At 41.1% G+C, this 21,327-nt stretch overlaps 1 protein-coding gene across 1 annotated transcript in view; it reads right to left on the bottom strand.

Moving 5' to 3' along the window:
- ANAPC1 (anaphase promoting complex subunit 1) overlaps positions 1 to 19,720 on the bottom strand; it is a 107,544-nt gene extending 87,824 nt beyond the window's left edge. The window contains exons 1-13 of the mRNA XM_081101127.1: positions 19,497 to 19,720; positions 17,223 to 17,459; positions 16,067 to 16,225; positions 9,672 to 9,723; positions 9,360 to 9,460; positions 8,485 to 8,567; positions 6,992 to 7,065; positions 5,181 to 5,326; positions 4,777 to 4,997; positions 3,867 to 4,076; positions 2,962 to 3,057; positions 1,041 to 1,131; positions 885 to 950 (exon numbers count right to left, since the gene is read on the bottom strand). Of these exons, the coding sequence (XP_080957253.1) occupies positions 885 to 950; positions 1,041 to 1,131; positions 2,962 to 3,057; positions 3,867 to 4,076; positions 4,777 to 4,997; positions 5,181 to 5,326; positions 6,992 to 7,065; positions 8,485 to 8,567; positions 9,360 to 9,460; positions 9,672 to 9,723; positions 16,067 to 16,225; positions 17,223 to 17,435 (1,512 nt within the window). The 5' untranslated portion in view covers positions 17,436 to 17,459; positions 19,497 to 19,720. The remainder of the gene's footprint in view (positions 1 to 884; positions 951 to 1,040; positions 1,132 to 2,961; positions 3,058 to 3,866; positions 4,077 to 4,776; positions 4,998 to 5,180; positions 5,327 to 6,991; positions 7,066 to 8,484; positions 8,568 to 9,359; positions 9,461 to 9,671; positions 9,724 to 16,066; positions 16,226 to 17,222; positions 17,460 to 19,496) is intronic.
- Between the last annotated feature and the right edge of the window lie 1,607 nt (positions 19,721 to 21,327).

Raw genomic sequence — 21,327 nt, 5'->3', positions numbered from 1 at the left:
TACAGTAGAAACAACAACCAACCTTAGTGATAGGTAAAATAGTGAAGGTTTGTATCATCATACAATGGAATATCATGTAACAGTGAATGGGGAAACAACTACACATCAAGACAGATAAATCTAAAAATAGCACAATGTTGAGCAAAATAATCAAGTCAGAGAAAAGTATATGGCATGGTGTCCTTTACATAAAAATTCAAAACGAGGAAAACCAAACAATTCCATCTTTAGTGATACATACATAAGTGCAAAACAAGTAATAAAAACAAGGGACTGATTTATGGCAAAAGTCAGGATAGTGTCTATCTGGGGGAGGTGGGGAGATGAGGACACAGTCAGGAAAGAACTCCCAGGAGACAAGTGATACTGGCAGCACCCTATTTCTTAACCTGAGTATAGCTTACACAATGTTTTGTCATTCTTCAAACTGTGTGTATGTACTAAATTTCATAATTTAAATTTGCAACATTTACATTATTCATATATAAATTTCACAACTGATAAAAGATCCACCCAACACAGTATACATTTAATATAATAGAACTTTACAAAATCTTTGAGAATTATCAAAGCTACCCGTGTATCAATTTCAACACTTCAATTTATAAAACATCAGCTTAACTCTTTTTTAAAGTATCTCTATCCTCACTGAAGGTTCCCATCTATTCTGGGTTCCCAGTGCCAACCTATCTAATGGCAGTGAGGCAACCTCCCACTTAGGACCAACCTAAATTGGGAACTTCATTTTCAGCTCTTACAAAATAAACCTTCTGCCAAATCCTACAAATGGGAGTAAATACTTAAATATCAAACTAAAGCAACAATACAAAATCATAACTAAGGAGGCAGCCCTACAAAAGCACCAAAAGCTGCTTCTGACTCACCCGAACCACTCCTGTGTACAGCACCAGGTTTCCACTGCTTTCCAGAACCAGCATGGTGTCTATCTTCTAAAAGAGGACACACATTTTATTTTAAAGTCTGTGAAAATTACAAAGCATAATGATTTTCAATTTCTCAAGAAAAGTGCCTGCATTTACCTCCACTGGCGCTGCGTCCTTTGCCTGTATGTTGGTGATGGAGCCAAAGATGAGCTGGGTCTTATCATTACTCTCTTGAAACTTTACACAGCTAAAGATTAAATTTAAAAAAACACACAAAGTATTGACACATGTAATAACCTGTACTGATCTCAAGGGTACTATGCAAAAAGCCCAGCTCCAAAGGTTTCATATTGTAGCATTCCTTTTATACATCTTGAAATGACAAAATTATAGAGACGGAGAACAGATTAGTGGTTGTCAGGGGTTATGATGGGGGTCGGTGTGGTATATCCTATATAATAAAACCCTAATATGCAAATCAACCAAACAGTGGAACAACCAGTTGCTATGACATGCAATGACCACCAGGGGGCAGTCACACAAGAGCTTTCCCCTGGTGTTCAGTGCACTCCCACAGGGTGAGCACTGCTCAGCCAGAAGCCGGGCTCACAGCTGGCAAGCACAGTGGTGGTAGCGGGAGCCTCTCCCACCTCCGTTGCAGGCGGGTGGTAAAGAGTAAGGGGTCCCGGACTGGAAGAGCCCCGGACTGTGAGAAGGATGTCTGACTGCCAGCTCCCCCTAGAGATAGGGCCTAAGCCAGCAGGCGGACATCCCCTGAGGGGTCCTGGACTGTGAGAGGGCGCAGGGCTGAGGGACTCCCCACTCCCCACCCCCAGTACACGATTTTTGTGCACTGTGCCTCTAGGGTTACTATAAAGGAGAAGCACAAGGGAGACCTTTGAGGTAATAAACAAATTCTATACCTTGATTGTGACACCTGCACAAATTTACACACTGAGAGAACTTCCTGGAATCACACACATACATACATGTACACACACACACACACATCCATGTAAACTGATGAAACCTGAATAAAGTGTGTAGATTATACTGATATCAGCTTCTTAGTTTTGATCATGCACTAAAGTTATGTAAGATGTTAACTCTGAAGCAAAAAGAGTACAAGGTACACAGGACTCCTCTAGTATTTTGCAACTTCCTGTGATTTATAATTATTTCAAAATAAAATTATAAATAAATGTGCAAAAGACAGGAATATACATTTCATCTAAAAAGATAAATGGCTAATAAACACACAAGAAGATGCTCAACATCATAAATCATTAGGGAAATGCAAATTAAAACCCTTCACACTCACTAGAATGGCTACAATCAGAGAGAATGACAATACCTGATCTTGTCAAGGAGAAACTGAAAGCCTCAGATGTGGCTGGAGGGAATGGAAAACAGTTCAGCCTACTTGGAAACAATCTGGCAATTCCTTAAAAATTAAAAATGAATTTATCATTGGACCAAACCATCCACTCCTACCTCTCTACCCAAGAAAAAATAAATCATGTATGTCTACACAAAGACTTTAGCTCCAATGTTCATAGTCCCCTAACTCACAAGGGTCCAAAAGTAGAAACAGACCAAATGTCCATCAACTGCTAAGGGATAAACCACACCTGATGTATCTGCACAATGGAGGACTACACACTCACACACATTACAACATGGTGGGTCCTAGCAAACATTATGCTAGTGAAAGAAGCTAGCCACAAAAGCTACATTCTGCACAATTCTATAAAATGTCCAGGAAAGGCAAATCCAAAGATGAAAGCCTACAGAGTGGATGCCATAGGCTGGGAATGGGAATGAGACTGACTACAAATCATGCACAAGGGATCTTAAGATTAGAGAAATTTTAAAAACTGGATTATGGTGATGGTTGTACAACCCTGTAAATTTTCTAAAAATTGTTTAATTGTATACTTAAACATGTCAACTTTATGTTATATAAATTACTGCAATAAAGCTACTCCAAGGAAAGAAGGATAAAAGGAAGGGAGGGAGGGAGGGCAGGCAGCCCTAGATGTATTTACACAGAATATCAATGGGAATACGCACTTACCGTAACTGGAGCTGGGACTCTACTAAAAAGCACAAGAACTTTTGCCCACATAAGTCAGATGTAATAAACACTTTTGAGGCCTGTGAATTTTTCTCCCTGAAATAGATGTATTAATAAAGTAACTGTCAGCATTGGCTCAAAAGTCTACCACAGCAACCATTAAAAGTCTGAAAATATTCTGCCAGAAACCTAAAACTACATGGGTCAAGCAATAACCTGGAAGACCCAAAAACACTTCTAGGATTTGAATTTCATGATTCCTGAGGAAGTGCATCTGTAGTTCCCTGAACATACCACGCGCTCAACCTTATGAACATCTATTCTGAGGCCCTCTGACCACTGTGCTCTCTCCATCTTTCCAAAGCCCTACCGGAACAGGGAATGTCTCCTGTGTCACCATCCTTCCATGTCTCTTTGAGGCCAGGGACATGATTAATTTGCCTAACCCGCAGCCACTAGCACACACACTGGGATTGGCAGATTAATGAATAGATAATTAATGAGAACATAAAAGGAGAAAGGTCCCACAGAACAGATCTGAACTGTGTTTCCCCAGAACAGGCAACACTCAACTAACATAAAGAGAAAAACATTAAAAACTGTTACAAAAATCCCAAGTTTCCTAATCTACAGAAATTAGTTGTTTCTCACTATACCATCAAACACCTCAAATCTGAGAGATTACTAAGTTAAAAAAGAAATAACAAATGACACAAAAAAATTTTTATGATCACTTTAATGTCATTAACATCCTCTCCTGAAACAGAGGTGGCCTTAATACGTGTCTATACATGTTTATAAGTATTAATAACTGAACATATTAAAGGAAGTTTAGGCAAAATAACAAGTATCTTCTAAGACTTTTAGCAACATTTTTCTTTGAACATAAAATACATACTACAAACCTTATATTAGTAATCGCTTCCGTCCATAAATGGTCAATACAAAGTTCAGGAACAATTGGCTCTGTTTCTGGTGCAAGAAAAGAGCTATTCGAATTACTATCTGGAGAATGAGAAATACTGTGTCTCCTTGGAGATTGATGATGGCTTGAAAGGTTGAACCTCTGCACCCCCGTGAAAGAGTGCACGCCTGAAGCAGGGGAATGAGCACGACTGCAAAACAGAGGAGAGAGGGCATCACAACCACAGTGCAAGATGGTATCACACGCTTTCCAGTAACACTTTCCAAACTTCTGGGTACAAAGAGCATTCGTGATGGCAAAACCCCAGTCAGAAAAACAATTTCTTGAAAAAGGAATAACTACTTCATGTTAATGTGTTCTATTATATTGTAAAGATTTCCAATTCTTCTTAGAATTCCTTCTTTTAAAACTGAAAATCAGTTCACTTTCTACCTCAAAAAATGAATTGTTTATATCATTCAAAACGTCTAAACTATGTGCCTGTATGCTCACATTTGCACACCAACAAAACTACATTACTGTATCAACAGATAGATAATAGCTAGAGAGACAACCAAACAAAAGAAAAACTAATTTGAATTAAGACAAAATAGCATCAAAATATTTTTGCAACCAATATTCATCGAACTGCTGCCACTTAGCACAAATGAGATAACTAATTTTATGACAAACACAGGCTGCCTCCAAATATGACTCGTTAAAAATGGGTAACACAGTAGACCTGGAAGTCTTTCTAACACAACTGGAATAATGGCTGTCTTCCCCAAAACTATCCAAGGGCTGGCAACCGAAATTTTAAATTCCTTAAAACTAAGAGAAAGTTTCAAAAAAGTTATGTTTTTCTTGGTCTATCTTGTTAAAACAAGGTAACACCCAGAGTGGATCCCCACCTTAGAGCCGCCATGTTGGAGATGGAAGGAGAGCGTGAGTGCAGACTGGGCGAGGAGGTGGAGCGGCTCTGACTGTGGATGGAGGAGTAATTCTGGAAAGGCGAGGCCACGGGGGAGTCTCCTTTGGAGAGGCTTCGGAGGTTTGCTGTGAGGGAGCTACTGGGGGCCACGTTCTGAGGGGTGCCCCCCTGTTCAGAGAATTTTAAAACAGCATTCTCTTCCTTAAGGCAAAATGATGAGAGGGGAGAAAAGGTTATAATTAGATAAAAAGGATAATTTCCTTGTGAAAATTCAGGGTGAATATGAATTCTTAAGGACACCATCTTTCTTTTTCCCTAAGAAGCTCAAATCTATTTCACAAAAACATGTGAAGGTTTTCAGTATTAACTACCCTTTATCCTTACCTCTGCTTTGACTCTCCGGAGAACCCACACAGAATGCAGACACTGAACAGTGTCATAGGTCATTACAATGGAGGGGTCAGTGCTGAGAAAAACTATTTTCATCGCATGATCTACAACGTATTGAACCCGTGATGAACCAAAAAGACCTGAAAGATCAAACAGAAATGATGAGGTTTTGAACAATAAACTTTACAAATCTGTTCTTTATAAAAAGATACCTTGCAATTCCTAAAGATCAAGAGAAACCAAACCAATTAAGGCACAAAATCCATTAATATATTAATTAATTAACCCTGTATTTTTAATAAATTTACTTTGAGCATCAAATTCCTCAGAATAGGTTAAAGACGAGAGAGTTACCAGTTTCAATTTCACATACATACAATTAAAAGATGAAGATTTGTGCTGATCCACGATTAAATTCATCAGCCATGGGTGAAAGGTCCACTCCTCCAATAACCAACTTGTTTATCAATTTCAATCAACTATTCTGCCTAGTTTGACTTCCTTATTGATTCTCTTCTTCTGTATGAAATTAGTCCTTCATAATAACCATTCAAACAGTGAAGAGTACACCTGTTTCTGCTTTACTAATTATACATGCAAAATAAGGCTTAGAGTTCAGTTTCTGATAGTACCAAGAATTGACTTCTCTGTCCCTATTTAACAACATATTAAATGCTCCCCTTTCAGTTAAATTAGAAAATAAAAGAATGCAATTCTTTTATAAAAGTGTTTTATTTAAAAAAATAAAAAGCACTCATAATACCACCATATCAACATATACATACACTTCTCAGGTCTTTTCAAAATCAAAATCAATTTGTATTGTTTTACATCATACTTAACATTATGAATAAGCAATTCCTGAGTTTATTATTCAAAAACGTGATCAATAATGGCCACACACAATTCAATCACAGGTGCTAACATGTTTATTTATGTTGTAACTGTTACCAATACAATACAGAATTATCAAATTTTTTTCTGTAAAAGACCAAAGAGTAACTAGTTTAGGCTTTGTGACTGACTCTGTTACATAATCACAATTACCAATTATCATGTTTGGCCACACTGAACATTTTAAAATACTCATACATAAATACCTGTAGCAAATATTAAAAGTCTGAGCCCCAGCAAATCAGGTTTTTATGAGCAGGGAAAATGAAATATTAAAATTTACACAGTACAGCCCAGCTAGCGTGGCTCAGTAGTTGAGCATCGACCTATGAACCAGGAGTACCCGGTTCAATTCCCAGTTAGGGCACATGCTTGGGGTGTGGACTCGATCTCCAGTGTGGGGTGTGCAGAAGGCAGCTGATCAATGATTCTCTCTCATCATTGATGTTTCTATCTCTCTTTCTCCCTTCCTCTCTGAAACCAATAAAAATATATTTTTTAAAAAAATAAAAATAAAATTTACACAGTAGGGCATAAGAACCTATATTTTTCTCTTCAAAGAAGTAATCAATTTTAGCTCATCTAAGTATCATTGATTTACTTATTAATCACTAAGGAACAGAGACCAAAGTCTTCTACAGAGAGATTAGCAAATCTATCAGTAATCCTGATCAATTTATAGGCCCTATTTTCAGTAAAAGAATAGCTGTTAAAACAGTTAATATAATGGTATTCAAGAAGTTCTTACTTTAATATGAACTATTTTCATAATAAAAAGGTTATTTTTGTAAAATGTTTAAATTATATTATTTTTATGAAAAGAGTTAAAGTTTTATAAGAGCCTTCATTTTCTCCCCACCCCCAAATTCCAAAAAAGAGCTATGTAAAAGAATGTCTAAAAATACACTTACTTCCAGATTTACAAACAAGTGGAGTTATTTCATCTAGTGGATGCAGCATGCTGAACATAGTGGGTAAAGGTTCTCTAGTAATAAAAAAACAAATAATCAATCGTCAATACAAGATGACTCCATTTGTGCACAAATTTTGCACCTTCCTTGCAAAGAAATATCTTCTCTAAATTACACTAACAACTAGAAACCTATCCTCTCAAAAAGAAGCTTTCTAAACTTTCTACAGACTGTTTTTTAGTCTCTCCTATTTCATTCCTAGAAATCCCTCTTATGCAGGAGACTCTAAGCATACCCAACCCAGGAAAATCAATGCAGCCCAGAGACAATCTGCAAACAGCAGTCATCGCATTACGGAACAATGGGGTAATGGGCTTAAGGCAGTCTGTTTTTTTGTAACCACTGTTAGCAGGAGTGTCTTTGGAAGCTAAGAAAGAAATTTTGTCTCCTACACCTATTTACACAGGAGTGTACTTGAAAAGAAAAACTTCAAGTAAATAAAGAGGCTGTGTGTTTTAAAGAGGAGAGGGGAACAGACCTATCTAAACACAGAAAGAGATTAAAATCTGTAAGCAATTTTCTAAAACCATAGTATCTACTACTTGCACCACACTGTGATAAGGCACTGCATGTCCCTGCCCTTCAGTGAGCTCATAACTGATTCATTCAGAGACAGGTAAAGACATCATCAATGAGCACCTACCATTTCTTGCGCTTCTAATACATACTAAGCCCTGTGTCAAAGGTTAGATACTTTAGCCCTGGCCAGTATTGCTCAATGGATAGACTGTCGGATTACATACCAAAGGGTCTCAGATTTGATTCTGAGTCAAGGGCATGTACCTTGGTTGCAGGTTCGCTCCTCACCCCCAGTTGGGGCATGTGCGGGAGGCAACCAGTCGATGTGCGAGAGACACATGGATGTTTCTCTTTCTCTTTCTCTCTCTCTCTCTCTCTCTCTCTCTCTCTCTCTCTCTCTCTCTCTCCCCCCCTTTCCCCGCCCCTCCCTGTCGCTCCTCCCTTCCTCCCTCCCTCCCTTCCACTTTTTCTGAAAAGCAATGGAAAAAATCCTCATGTAAGGATTAACAACAACAAAAACAGGTTGTATACATTAGCTCACCTAATCCTGCACAAATCCAAGAGGTAGAGTATTTCTATAACAAATAATAAAACTAAAGCCAAGAAGGCTCCAATGATTTGCCCCAAGAAGCACAATAAAAAGATGAGAGAGTTAAGAATTGCGTACTGTTATCTTTAAACCTTATGCTTGTTCGATTTTACAACTTGGGGGGCTGGGGGAGGAACTGTAGGTGACTCAGTACCCAAGTAAGGAGAAGACTCAGGAGTGCCCATCACTGAGATGAGAGAAAGTGGCATAAATCTATGCTGTTTTCATGAAAATTATCGTCATCCCAAATTCATAGGGATTTCACCTCAGAACCAACACAAAAAAAGCGCTAGTAATAATATTCTGAACTGAGTAAACTGGATACCTGGGTGGACATGGAGGTATCTCATGTGAAGAACTGCTTCGTTCAAACAACAATCCATATTTGGTGGGCCAAACATTTGCAACCTGCCAGGTAAAAGGGTGGGGAAAACAGAAGTAAACTACTCTTTATAACATGTTTTCAGAAAATATAGAAAATTAGATATTCTTCTAATTAATAAGAGCTCTACAAAATAACATGATCGCCTTGGCTGGTTTGGCTCAGTGGACAGAGCGTCGGCCTGCAGACTGAAGGGTACCAGGTTCGATTCCGGTCAAGGGCACAAGCCCGGGTAGTGGGCTCGATCCCCAATAGGGGCATGCAGGAGGCAGTCGATCAATGATTCTCTCTCATCATTGATGTTTCTATCTCTCCCTCTCCCTTTCTCTCTGAAATCAATAATAAAAATATATTTAAAAAATAATAACATGATTATTAACTAAAATATTTTTAAAAAGTAATTCTAATAAGCAAGTGTAAGACAAAATCAAGTCTACTGTAAGGAAATATTCAACCCAAATTTTCTCCCAAGGGCTGCAAATATCAGTAGCAAAGTTACAATGTGATAAAACTTTAATGTGATGAAGAGAAACAGGGAAAAGACTAATACTATCATGTGCTTACTATAATCAAAATTATTTCCTGTGCATCACTTCAATTGAAAAAAAAAAACTCAGAAAAGACTTCATTTCATTCCACTAAATTACTTTTTATGCAAAGAATGGGAAAATGGTAAGCAACTAAAGCTGCTTAGTTATTTTGAGTAAAAATAACATCCTTGATAACTTTAAGATATAAAAGTAGTAATACTTCTGAAACCAATTAACTAAAAAGTATTCTCCAACCAAACACAACAGCATGGAAACACTCAAGTTTACCTGAAAAGGTAAAGAAGCTATGTAATCCTTTCCTTCTATGCTATGCATGTTGATACATGAGCTTTGCAATATACATATACATTTTTCTACTTCAGCACTACCTGCAAAAAAAGGATATAACAAGATGTATGCTTTTTTCCCAAAAAAAAATTCCCATCAAAATTACAATTCCCAATAACACAAATTCTTTAATGAGCAAGATAAAAATACTTAAGCAAAACCACTATTATTAGTGACTAATTATTTTGAAGAAAAAAACAATGAGGTATACCTTTGGAATCAAAAAGTGCAACAAAATTTCAAGAAACTTACTGTAGGCTTTTTCAGACTTATCCTGTGATATAATGAAGTCACACCACAATGCCTAAAATTAAAACAAAATGCTCGCCTAAGAAAATTGTATCTAAACAACAGCCTGTTAACAAATGGTATCTACATAATTATGACATTTACATAACTGTCTCCTCATCAACTCAACACATGCACCACGGGAACAAAAAAAAAGATAAAATAAAATTCGACTAATAAATGAAAAATATTACAAGGAAAGATAAACCATGTGTGGAAATAAATTTTATGAAAAGGGAAGACAAAAATTTAAAAAATCTACTAGATAGAAGCCTTGCCACAAAAGTGACCTCAAACAGCAGCTTAACCTGTATTAGACCCTATGTCCTATATAAAACTAAAGATTATCAGAATAGCTATTTTATAATCTACAGATTTACTTAACAATCTTAACATTCTTAGACATTCCTAGAGTCACTTCAGAAAAATCTTTGGAAAAACTAACCTTTCCCTTTTACCTTACAAAATATAAACTAGGAAATGCCATTCAACTTTCACTGGCATGGCTGACAATCACTTACTGAAATTACCTAATGGCATTTTATTGATTTTTTTCAATTGTGGTAAAATATATATAACATAAAATTTACCATTTTAACCATTTTGAGGTATACAAATTCAGTAGCATCAAGTACAGTCACAAAGGTGTACAACCTCATTACTACCCATTTCCAAAACTTTTCCATTATCCCAAACAGAAACTGCCAATTCAACAATAACTCCCCATTCCTCCCTCCCCCAGCTAACATTCTACTTGCTTGCTGTTTTTATGAATTTGCCTATTCAAAGCAAAGTACCTCATAAAGGTGGAACCACACAGTATTTGTTGTTGTGTCTGGCATTATGTCCTTAAGGTTCATCCATGTGTAACATGTCAGAATGTCCTTCTTCCAAAGGCTGAATAATATTTCATTGTAGGCATGTACCACATACTATTTATCCAGTCACCTATCCTCACAGGCTTGACTTGGACTGTTTCCAATTTTGACTATTGTGAATAACGCTGCTATGAACACTGGTGTTCGACTATCTGAGTCCCTACTTTCAATGCTTTTATGTATATACTAGAGGCCTGGTGCATGGATTCATGCACTGGTGGGGTCACTCGGCCTGGCCTGCGCCCTCTCACAATCTGGAACCCCTCGGGGGATGTCGCAACTGCTGGTTTCGGCCCAATCCCCGTAGGCCAGGCCAAGGAACCCCACTGGTGCATGAATCCATGCATGGGTCTCTAGTATGCATATAAGAACCTTGGTTACTATTCCCGCCCTCCCCCCACCCCCCTGAGATTCATCAGTCTGTTTCAGCTTTCCATGCCTGTGTGTTGAGCATCTGCCCTCTGGTGGTCAGTGCGTGTCATAGCTACCAGTCAAACGGTCACTTAGACTTTTATATATATAGACTAGTGGCCCGGTGCACAAATTCATGCACCAGAGGGGTCCCCCAGCCTGGCCTGCAGGATTGGGTCGAAACCAGCTCTCTGACATCCCCTGAGGGGTCCTGGACTGCAAGAGGGTGCAGGCCAGGCCAAGGGATCCCACCTGTGCACAATTAGGGCTGGGGAGGGGCACAGGAGGTTGACCAGCCGGGGAGGGCTCCAGAGCATGTCCGGCCCATCTCGCTCAGTCCTGATTGGCCAGACCCCAGCAGCAAGCTAACCTACCGGTCAAAACATCTTCCCCCTGGTGGTCAGTGCCCATCATGGCGACTGATCAACTGGTTGACTATCTGCCCCCTGGTGGTCAGTGCACATCATTGCGAGCGGTTGAGCAGCCTCAGCATATCATTAGCATATTATGCTTTGATTGGTTGAACAGCCGACCAGACGACTGGACACTTAGCATATTAGGCTTTTATTATATAGGATACCCACAAGAATTGCTGGATCACATGATGATCCTAGGTTTAATAACATTTTGAGTAACAACCAAATTGTCTCCCACAAAGGCTTTTTTTTTACTCCATCACCAGCAATGCACAGGGTTCATTTCAAAATCCTCACCAACACTTGCTATTTTTTTTTATATAACAGCCATCCCAGTAGGTATCTCATTGTAGTTTTGATTAGTATTTGCTTAAGATTAAAGATGCTAAGCACTGTTTCATGTGCTCATTGGCCATGGGCATATCTTCTTTAGAGAACTGTCCATTCAAGCCCTCTGCCCTGTTATAAACTGAATTGTTCGTTCTATTGTTGAGTTAGGAAAAACCAGCATTAGAGCCTATCTGAAACATCTATGCTAAGTCTCAGTTTCCTTTTATGAAATCCCATCCTCCCAGCCTCTGAAAGCATAGTATTTTCACATTCTCCCTTACTCCTGATGTCACAGACATCCCTAGTCCCCTGCACACGTCCCTCAGCTCTGTCTTCTCTCTTCATGGCACCAATCTTTTTCTCCTGAACGATCACAAAACAGTATCACTGACAACAGTCTCTCCACTCTCCAGCCAATCCTACACATTGCCACCAAAGTATTATCTTCTCAAAATACAGAACTTAAGATATACTTTCCATTATAACGTCCTTGGCAGGCTCCTTCTGCATACAATTTAAAATCCAAATTTCCAAGTACAAACAAGGCCCTTCAGTTTGGATCCACTCCACCCCTGCAAGCACCTCTCCACACCCAATGTACATCCATTCTGAACTTAGAAAACACCATGTTTTTCCATCTCTTTTGGCTGTGATTCCCTCCGCCTAGCTTTCCCCAACTTCCAGTTCAATCAGCAAATAACTTCTTTGAGAAATCCTTCTTACAGAGCCACTCCCCTTGGCTCCACCACACTGTGGACACAGCTGGTATATAGCACTTTAGTTTATTTGCATACAGCATTTTAGTTATCTGTTTATTTATTCATCCTTAACAGTACGAGTTCTTCGATGGCAGACAACAAATATCCATCTTTGTCGCTCTAGTGCCCAGCACCCTGTCTGAAACAGGGATACTAAACACTTGCAGAAAAAAGGAAGGGATCAACTAAATCTGAGTCACATGCACCTGGTATTGTTTCTTAACCAAAATATAAAATTATCTTTCTCCATACTAGCAAGAAGACTAAAATAACAATGTATTTTCCAGACCAAAAGGACTGAAATTACATATCTTATTCTACTTATAAATGATCCTACGATAAAGGAGATAAGAGACAATACATCTAAATGCACATCCATGAAATCTAGTAAACAGGCAATCATTCCTTGGAGAATTTAAGATGGAAACATAGAAGCAAAGCACTAGTTGGATATCGTCATGCCACTTTTCAGAACTGCACTAATCATACGGTTACATGGGGGTAAAAATATCATCAAACTATCACTGATCTCAACACTCCTGGACAGAAGTGCTTTTACACACGCCCTCAAATTTCGGAGTAATTCAGGTTATCCCTTCCCAATATATTGTTAGAAGAGTACAATGTTCATCAGGAAACAGTTAATGGGTGGAAAGCAGTGTCCAGATACCAAGACCAGTGTTCAGTGTTTACCAATAAGTAACTTAATGTTAGTCAAAAAGCCTTGAACTCTCATCACTAGCCCAACAATTAATTCAACTACTATAAATGAACTCTTTTCCCCCCAAACTTTTTATTCTAAAAATTTTCATTAAGAAAAGCTGAAATAGTACAGTGAACACCTGTTTCATCTAAATCAAACAGTTGTTAACATTATGCCATATCTGCTTATATGTATGAGGGGGATTTGGGTGGGGAGTATTTACTACCTGAAAATCCCCCCACCTCATAATACATCACCCCCACACACTTCATCATGCATTTCCCCAAAATAAAGATTTTCTCCTATACACCATAAAACCATCATCTTGCCTAGGAAAAAAAACCTTCTAACATCACCTAATACTCAATTCATTTGCAACTTTTCAAATTTCCCCCAAAATGTCTTTTTTGGCCAATTTTCTAGAATCAGGGTTCAATACAAGTTCATTCAACAAGGTGCAAAAAATAAAATACTGCATTTGGTGATGTCCCTTTAGTCTCTTTTAATCTAGAACAGGCCCCGCCATTTTTTTTTCTCATGTGACCGACTCTTTAAAGAGACCACAAGGTAGACTGTCCCATATTCTGGATTTGTCGAATTGTTCCTCATAGTGATTTTTTCTTTAAGCTTTTTTATTATAGAAAAAAGTCAACTATTTTACCCAATAATAGACAAACATGCAAATTGACCGTACCTTCTCTACACCCACCAATCAATCGAATGAGCATGCAAATTAACCAAACAAAGATGGCGGTTAATTTGCCTTCATAAGCACCCAGCGGCAATAGGAGCCTGCAACCAGAGCTGAGGGGTCCCCTGCCAAGGCCTAATGCCTCGGCCACAGGCGTTAGGCCTGGGCAGGGGCAGAGCCGGCGATGGCGGGAAGCAGAGAGGGAGCCAGCAATGGCGGGGAGCAGAGAGGGAGCCGGCGATGGCAGGAAGAAGGGAGGGAGCCAGCGATGACGGAGAGCAGGGGCGGAGCCAGTGATTACAGGAGCTAGGGGGTCCCCTGCCCAGGCCTAATGACTCGGCCAGAGGTGTTAGGCCTGGGCAGGGGCCGAGCCAGCAATTGGTGTGAACTACAGAGGAAACACCTTTTCTGACTGCTCATTGGCTAAGCTCCCTGTATGCCACTGGTAATATTCTTAGTAACTTGGATAATAAGAATCCAATAGGGTGATCTAGGGTTTTTTACCACACTCCTGGAGAAAAAAAGGAAGGTCCGCTGCTGGAGGGCTAAGAAATGTCATATCCTGCCCTAGCTGGTTTGACTCAGTGGTTAATGCCTCAGCCTACCCACCGCAGGTTCTGGGTTCAATTCTGACTAAGGGCATGTACCTAGGTTGCAGGATCCTCCCTGGCCCAGGCCCAGGTCAGGGTTCATGCAGGAGGCAACCAAAGTGTTCCTCTCACTTTGATGTTTCTGTCTTTCCTTTTCTCTCCCACATTCTCTAAAAATCAATGGAAACATATCCTCAGGTGAGGATAAAAAAAGAAAGAAAGAAATGTCATATCCTATGAAAGACATATCTTGAAAATGCCTAAAGAAAGTTGTCATTTTTTCATGGAGAAGGGACTGGAGTCTGTGTTGATGAAAACACCTTGGTGGCTGTGGTGACTGGAAATGGCTATAGCAGCAGGGTGATGAGGCTAGTGCCTTCCCCTGATCAGCCCGGTCACCTCCCACAAAGGGAAGCCAGACTGTGGCTTAGGCCCGCTCCCCAAGGGGAGCAGGGAGCGGGCCTAAGCTGTCAGTAGGAATCCCTAAGGGCTCCCAGTATGTGAGAGGGGGCAGGCTGGGCTGAGGGATCCACCCCCCCCACCGCACAAATTTTTGTGCACCGGGCCTCTAGTATACAAAATAAAAAGAGTAATGTGATGCATCCCCATCAGCCAGCTTCAATAATTCTCAACTTCTGGCTATTCTTGTTTCATCCATACTTCTACCCATTCCTCATCTCATTTTACAAACTGATCCTCTAGGCCCCATACTTCCTATAACTGGAAGTTAGGTCTACATATTCATATCAAATATTTGGGGGAAGAAAACTGAGTAGATGACATCATGTCTCCATGCCACATTACAGCTGTAGGTATAAAAGAGTCCTCTGTCCCCTATCAGTGATGGTAACCCACCAGGTTGTGGAGGTGGAGAACAACATGCAGCTTCAAAGTAGAGATGCATTTGTTTCTTCACTTTGGGTGACACCTAAATACCTTTCACACAATGGCATTACTATCTATTTACAATCTTTATCTGAATCAGAGGTTACATTGGAGAGTACAGATAGTGATTTTTAAATTCTGCCATTCCTTTTATATTTATTAGCTGGTATTCTTCTTTAAATAAGGGTTTTCCTTCATTAACTAGATATGAACCACAAAGCTCCTAAAAAAGCAGGGAAAATGCTTAATTCTGTCCATTTAATTACTAATTTTTAGGACAAAATCAGGTGTAATGGCTAAGTGCAATGACAACGAATTAGATTTGTTTTCCTTTCCCTTACTGAGTACTACCATGAATCTGATTTTTATTTATTCAACATTCTGCAATCAAATATAATCATGTGTTAATATATTCTTGTACCCTTAGTCCTATAAATTTTGACAATAATTGATTGAATTACTCAAGTGTTTAAACATTACCATTAAATTGAAAAAGAATGGTGTAAAAAACTGATATAGAAAAATAAAGTAAATGTTTACTTCCCTACCATTACCTTCACATGTTAAAACATATATACAGCTACTGGGATCATTATGCTCTGTTTTTATCATTTCTGTTAAATATTAAGGCAAGAGCTTTGTTTTTAAAAAAAAAAATGCAATTGTCAATCAAATACTAAAATTCAAATCAACTCACCTGTTGAACAGGACTATCAACTGTAAAGGCCTTGTAAACAGCCAATGCCTGGCTTTTACTTCCTTTGCTCCAGATCACCATATTTCCAGCCACATAGAGTTCCTCGTCATAATCCACTTCTCCAATTTCACTTCCGCCTCTCCTTAACTGCCAGCTTTCCTTAAAAATGTACATAGGTAAGACATGTTTAAGCGGTTTTTATTTCTTTTGCAACATTATGGAGCAAGATTTATTAATTAAAATTGAACAGCAATCCAGATACAAGTCTCCTACTCTCTCTTTGCCTGTGGAGTAAGATTCAGTCCAAGTCCAACTCTTAGGTTGATTTCATAAATGAGAACATACTCAAGAATTCTCCATATTAAGTGTGTTATATTATATTACCATATTATGCTGCCATAAACAAACAAAAATTAGACCTTTCCTATATATCCCAAAATTAAACCAACATTCTTGGGAGACTAAAACGACATATTAAGCATATGGAGGGTGAAGCAGAGGGGGCAGTGAAGTGCACATGGGACACTGGGGGAGCTTACCCACCATGCAGACTTCCCTGCTTCACAACTGCATATACATTCACCTTCCTGCCCTTGTGCCAACCGTCAAAATGAACAGGGCAGAGAAAGGTTTGGATTCCTAACTACAGACTTCCGCTCCTGGAAATTTTGGTATCCCAAAAGGGATACAGAAATGGAATTAAGATTAGAAAGACTGACTGTTTAACATGCACTTACTTCTCATTCCCCTATTTAAAAACTAGTACTAAATCCATGTGGCATTTCTTTTCTCCTCTAGAAACATGTAAGTTTTTGGCAGCAGGGATCATTTCTAACTCTACTATCTAATCATCAAATAACCATGTGGGGACAATGAAATCTGGTCCCCATATACTAAGTGAAGAAAGAGGTTTTAAATGGACCATAATCATAGTGACTGTCATTATAGATCCATGAGTTATATGTCTAAATAAACAGCCATGACACTATAATACAATAAGGTCGTTATTTTTAGCCTTGATTAAAATTACCAAATCTTAACCTGTGCCCTAAAAGTAGCATCATACTCATTTGTCAGTAGCATCTGGGTAGCCTTAAATTATAAATAGATCACATCTCTTTACATTTCAAAAACAAACTGAGAATCTTAATAAAACCTTCTGTTTTTCGTGGATTGTAACCTCCTGCAGGGATCCCACCAAGCCAGCAGCACCATCAGACGACCACAACTCAGAGGCTGGCTGCAGCTGCCGAAGCTGAAGGTTCAAAGCATTAGGGTGGTGTTTGCAGTGGTCTCGACCGAAAGGAACAAATTCCTGCAAATCCCCAGCTGCAATCATTGTTGCCCTTTCTTCATAGAAGTTCGACATGGGTTTCAGATATCAACATTATTTCTGTATGAATTCAAACACATTCTGGTCAGCTGTTGGGAGTCAAAGCCAGAAGAAAATTATCATAAAAGTTTACAGAAGAGCCATTAATCCTTAGATGAGTGTCACACATAGTAGGTGTACAAGTAATCGTAACATCAAAGGGCATTCCCGATCTGATTCTTTCAGGTAATTACAGTTATCATTTTATACTTACCTTACACTATCCTATATAATAAACAGCTAATATGCTAATTAGAACAAATAGCCGAACGACTTTCCAGATGAAGCCGGGGATGCGAGGGCAGGCTGGGGCTGGGAGGGCTGAGCCCCTTGCATGAATTTCATGCATCGGGCCTCTAGTCATTACATAATTAGTATTACAGCTACATTTTAGTTGCAAGTGAATCAATAGACAGGTAGGAATCTATTGGGTTGAGACAAGCACTTATGTCCCATAATAACTATCCTACATTTCCTACTACTACACACTAATTTCTCCAAACTTCACATTTTAAGTATTTAGACAAGTTTTACTTTATAGTAAAAGGCTCTAAACATTTAAGGGCATTTCTGTTCAGGTGCTGACACCTCAATTGAAAAGCACACCTAACAGATCACTGCATACTGAAATGAAACAAACAAAAACAACATATTACTTTTAATTCATCCAAAGTTGAAGTACTTACTGCTTTAGGAAACTACCAAATGTGATCAGTAATTGTGAGCCCCAATTCATTTTAAGCATATAATTGCAACCAATGCCAATTTCTGGTCCAATCCCAAAAGACCAAGGCATGAATAAAGTAAGTCTGGGGATGGATCAGTCAGGCTTGTTTGCAAATTAAACAATTCTAGGTTTGAATTAACATAATTTATTCAGCCTCTTGCTACAAAGAAGTGGATGAGCTGTGGGTTGTGGGTAAAAACATGCACATGCATGCACATGTGTGTGCGCGTGCACACACACACACACACACACACACACCCCTCCACTACTTCCAGAACATTTCTACCAACAGTAACTGACAGCCAGTCAAGTTCGGACACTGTATAAGGTGGCATATAAGGTGGACGCCAGTTGTATCGGAGACAACGGCCACATGAAAATGGGTTTTGTGGCATCGCGGTTAAGCTGCAATCCTCAAGTACAGAGATCAAAACAAGCATTCATGTCAGCACTAGACAACCTTTAAAAACAGTGTTTGAAACAGCAATTACAACACAAAGTGTTTAATTTGACTTCGTTTCTCCTCTGACGTCTTTTTGGCACCAGCAGCTTTCTTGTCTGAAATATCTGAGCCTGTGGTTCCCAGGCAGCTCCTGAGTTGTGGTTATTTTTTGCTGTGAATTAAATGTTATTCCTGAGAGAACGGTTATGTCACATTCATGACACTTTTTTCCTCCTTCTGATAAGTCAGTTTTGAGAACAGTTTAACTTGGGCCATGACTGAGATAGTGCCTTATAAAACTTACACACAAAAACCCCACAAAATCCAGCCGGCCTTCCTATGTTCTAGTCAACGGGTTAACCAACACATTAACTCTGAGAGGAAGCCACAGAATCGGTAATTAAAGGATCGCCTGCACAGAACAATGGCCACTTTGTGCTGATTAGTATATTTAGATCTTTGCAGCCCCAACTGTGTGCGCGCTTCCCGGGGCCCTATAACAGCTCCGCATGGAACTGATGCGCTCCCAGGGAGACCGCGGCCTGGCTTCCTGGGAACAGGGACCTGCCAAGAGCACGCGAGGCGGCTGGGGGGGCGGGACCCGAAGGCACAGGAGGCACCGGAGCCGGGTCTGGGCGGAAGGGCCGCATCCGGGGCCTCAGGGTCGGCGAGACCCGCGGGCTGAGCCGGGGCCTCAGCAGCGCCGGCCGCCGGGCGGGCCCGCCCAGAGCTGCGGCCGCGGGGACACCGCGCTCAGCTGGGAAGGAGGCCGGGGGCGGCGCGGCGGCGCGGGGAGCGGCGGCGCGGAGCCCAGGCCACGCCGCCCGGGGCGGTCGGGTGCGGGGTCAGGGACACGCGGCGACCAGCAGCGCCGCCGGCCGGGCCTCACCTGAGTCACTCGGGACGCGTGAGGCGCGGGAGCCCGGCTGCGCCCCCGGGGCCACAGCAGAGTCGGTCACGGGGACTCCGCCGCCGCTGAGCGTTTCCTCCCCCTCCGTCCCCCGCTCCCGAGAACCAGCGAGCAGCAGCCGAGGACCGCGGGCGTGAGGTTGCCCGCTCAGATCAGGCGCTCAAATGAGAGAATCCATCTTGGTGTCCCGTCCTGCTTCGCGCGGGGCCTGGGGGCGGGGCCTTGAAGCACCGGGTCTCGCGGGAGGCGCCACAGCCCGCGGTCCGGCTCTGCTCGCCTTCGGGGAGGATGCTGGGTCCGCCCGCCGGTACCGCCTGGACCCCGGCGCCGCGTGGAGCCCGGAAGCAGGACCCGGTCAGCTGGAGGCTGAGCTGTGACCGGACCGTCCGGGCCTCTCCATCTGCGCCGGGTCCTGTCACTAGGAGCCTGAGCTGCCTCCACCCGGAGCTGCCGCACTTCCAGGCCGGTTCTGCTCGCTCCCCCGTGGGACTGGGGCGGTGAGGGGCGCGCTGATTTCCTCTCTGCCGGTGCTCCTTCACCCTGTAGGGCCAGACCCTGTGAAAAGTGCAGGAAAGACACGGAGGTCCTCACAGAAACATGGCGTGCAATTTCTGAGCTTCACAGACACACCGCCAGGTGACCCCTAGACCTGAATGAAGCACCCCAGCTTTACCGGCCTTCGCTCTCCGTGGACTTAGCTGTACAATCTCACACTGATGGAAACTAGAAAACTTTCCTGAGCTCTGCTCTCCCACGGCATAGGGTGTCTAGGTTAAAAATGTCAATGGAGCCCTAGCCAGCTTGGCTCAGTGGATACAGAGTCAGCCTGTGGACTGAGGGGTCCCAGGTTCCATCCAGGCCAAGGGCATATGCCTGGGTTGCAGGCTCCATCCCCAGTAGGGGGTGTGCAGGAGGCAGCTGATCAGTGATTCTCTCTCATCATTGATGTTTCTATCTCTCTCTCCTCCCGTCCTCTCTGAAATCAATAAAGAAATATATATTTTTAAAAAATATCAATGGATATTTTTGGACCCCGTTGTTCAATTGGTTGAGTGTCCTCTTGTAACCAAAAAAGGTTGGGAGTTTGATTTCCAATCAGGGCACATACCTAGGTTGCAGTTTGATCCCGGGTGAGGGGCATGCAGGAGGCAATTGATTGAAGTTTCTCTCTCACATAGATGTCTCTCTCTAAATAAAAAAATAAATAAATAAATATATCCTCAGGTGAAAACTATATATATATAGTTTCCTCTCTCTCTCTCTCTCTCTCTCTCTATATATATATATATATATATATATATATATATATATATTCATTCATTCAATAGACAACTTATGGCCTAAGAAATCAAGTTCAAATTCTTTATCCAGAAATATAAAATTGGCTGAAACCTATGTCTGCACTAAGATCATCTCCTGAGTGTCCCCAAACACACCTTGCACTTTGTGGTCTTGGGATCTGGGTACATCCTCATTTCTTTATTTGGAATGCCAGCCCTCAGGGTTTAGCTCAAATGCCTCTTCTCAGAAGACTTCAATACAAGAAGGAGTTTGCTGAGAGGACTGAATACTTGCCCCCCCCCCTTACCCCCGCCCCAAAATTCCCATGTGGAAACCATATGCTGTATGTGATGGTGTTTGGAGGTGGTGCTTAGGTCATGAGAGTGGAGCATTCCTGACTGGCATTAGTGCCCCTTCCACAAAGTAAGGACCCAGTGAAGGGAAGGTTGGCAATGAGCGAGAAAGCAGGCCCTCAGCAGACACTGAAACTACCAGCACCATGATCTTGGGGATTTTCATTGAGAAAACA

Source organism: Myotis nattereri (assembly GCF_964212035.1).
Source record: "Myotis nattereri genome assembly, chromosome: 10".
Classification (NCBI taxonomy): domain Eukaryota; kingdom Metazoa; phylum Chordata; class Mammalia; order Chiroptera; family Vespertilionidae; genus Myotis; species Myotis nattereri.
Note: the sequence above shows the minus strand (reverse complement) of the source record. Positions and strands in the feature narration are given on the sequence as shown.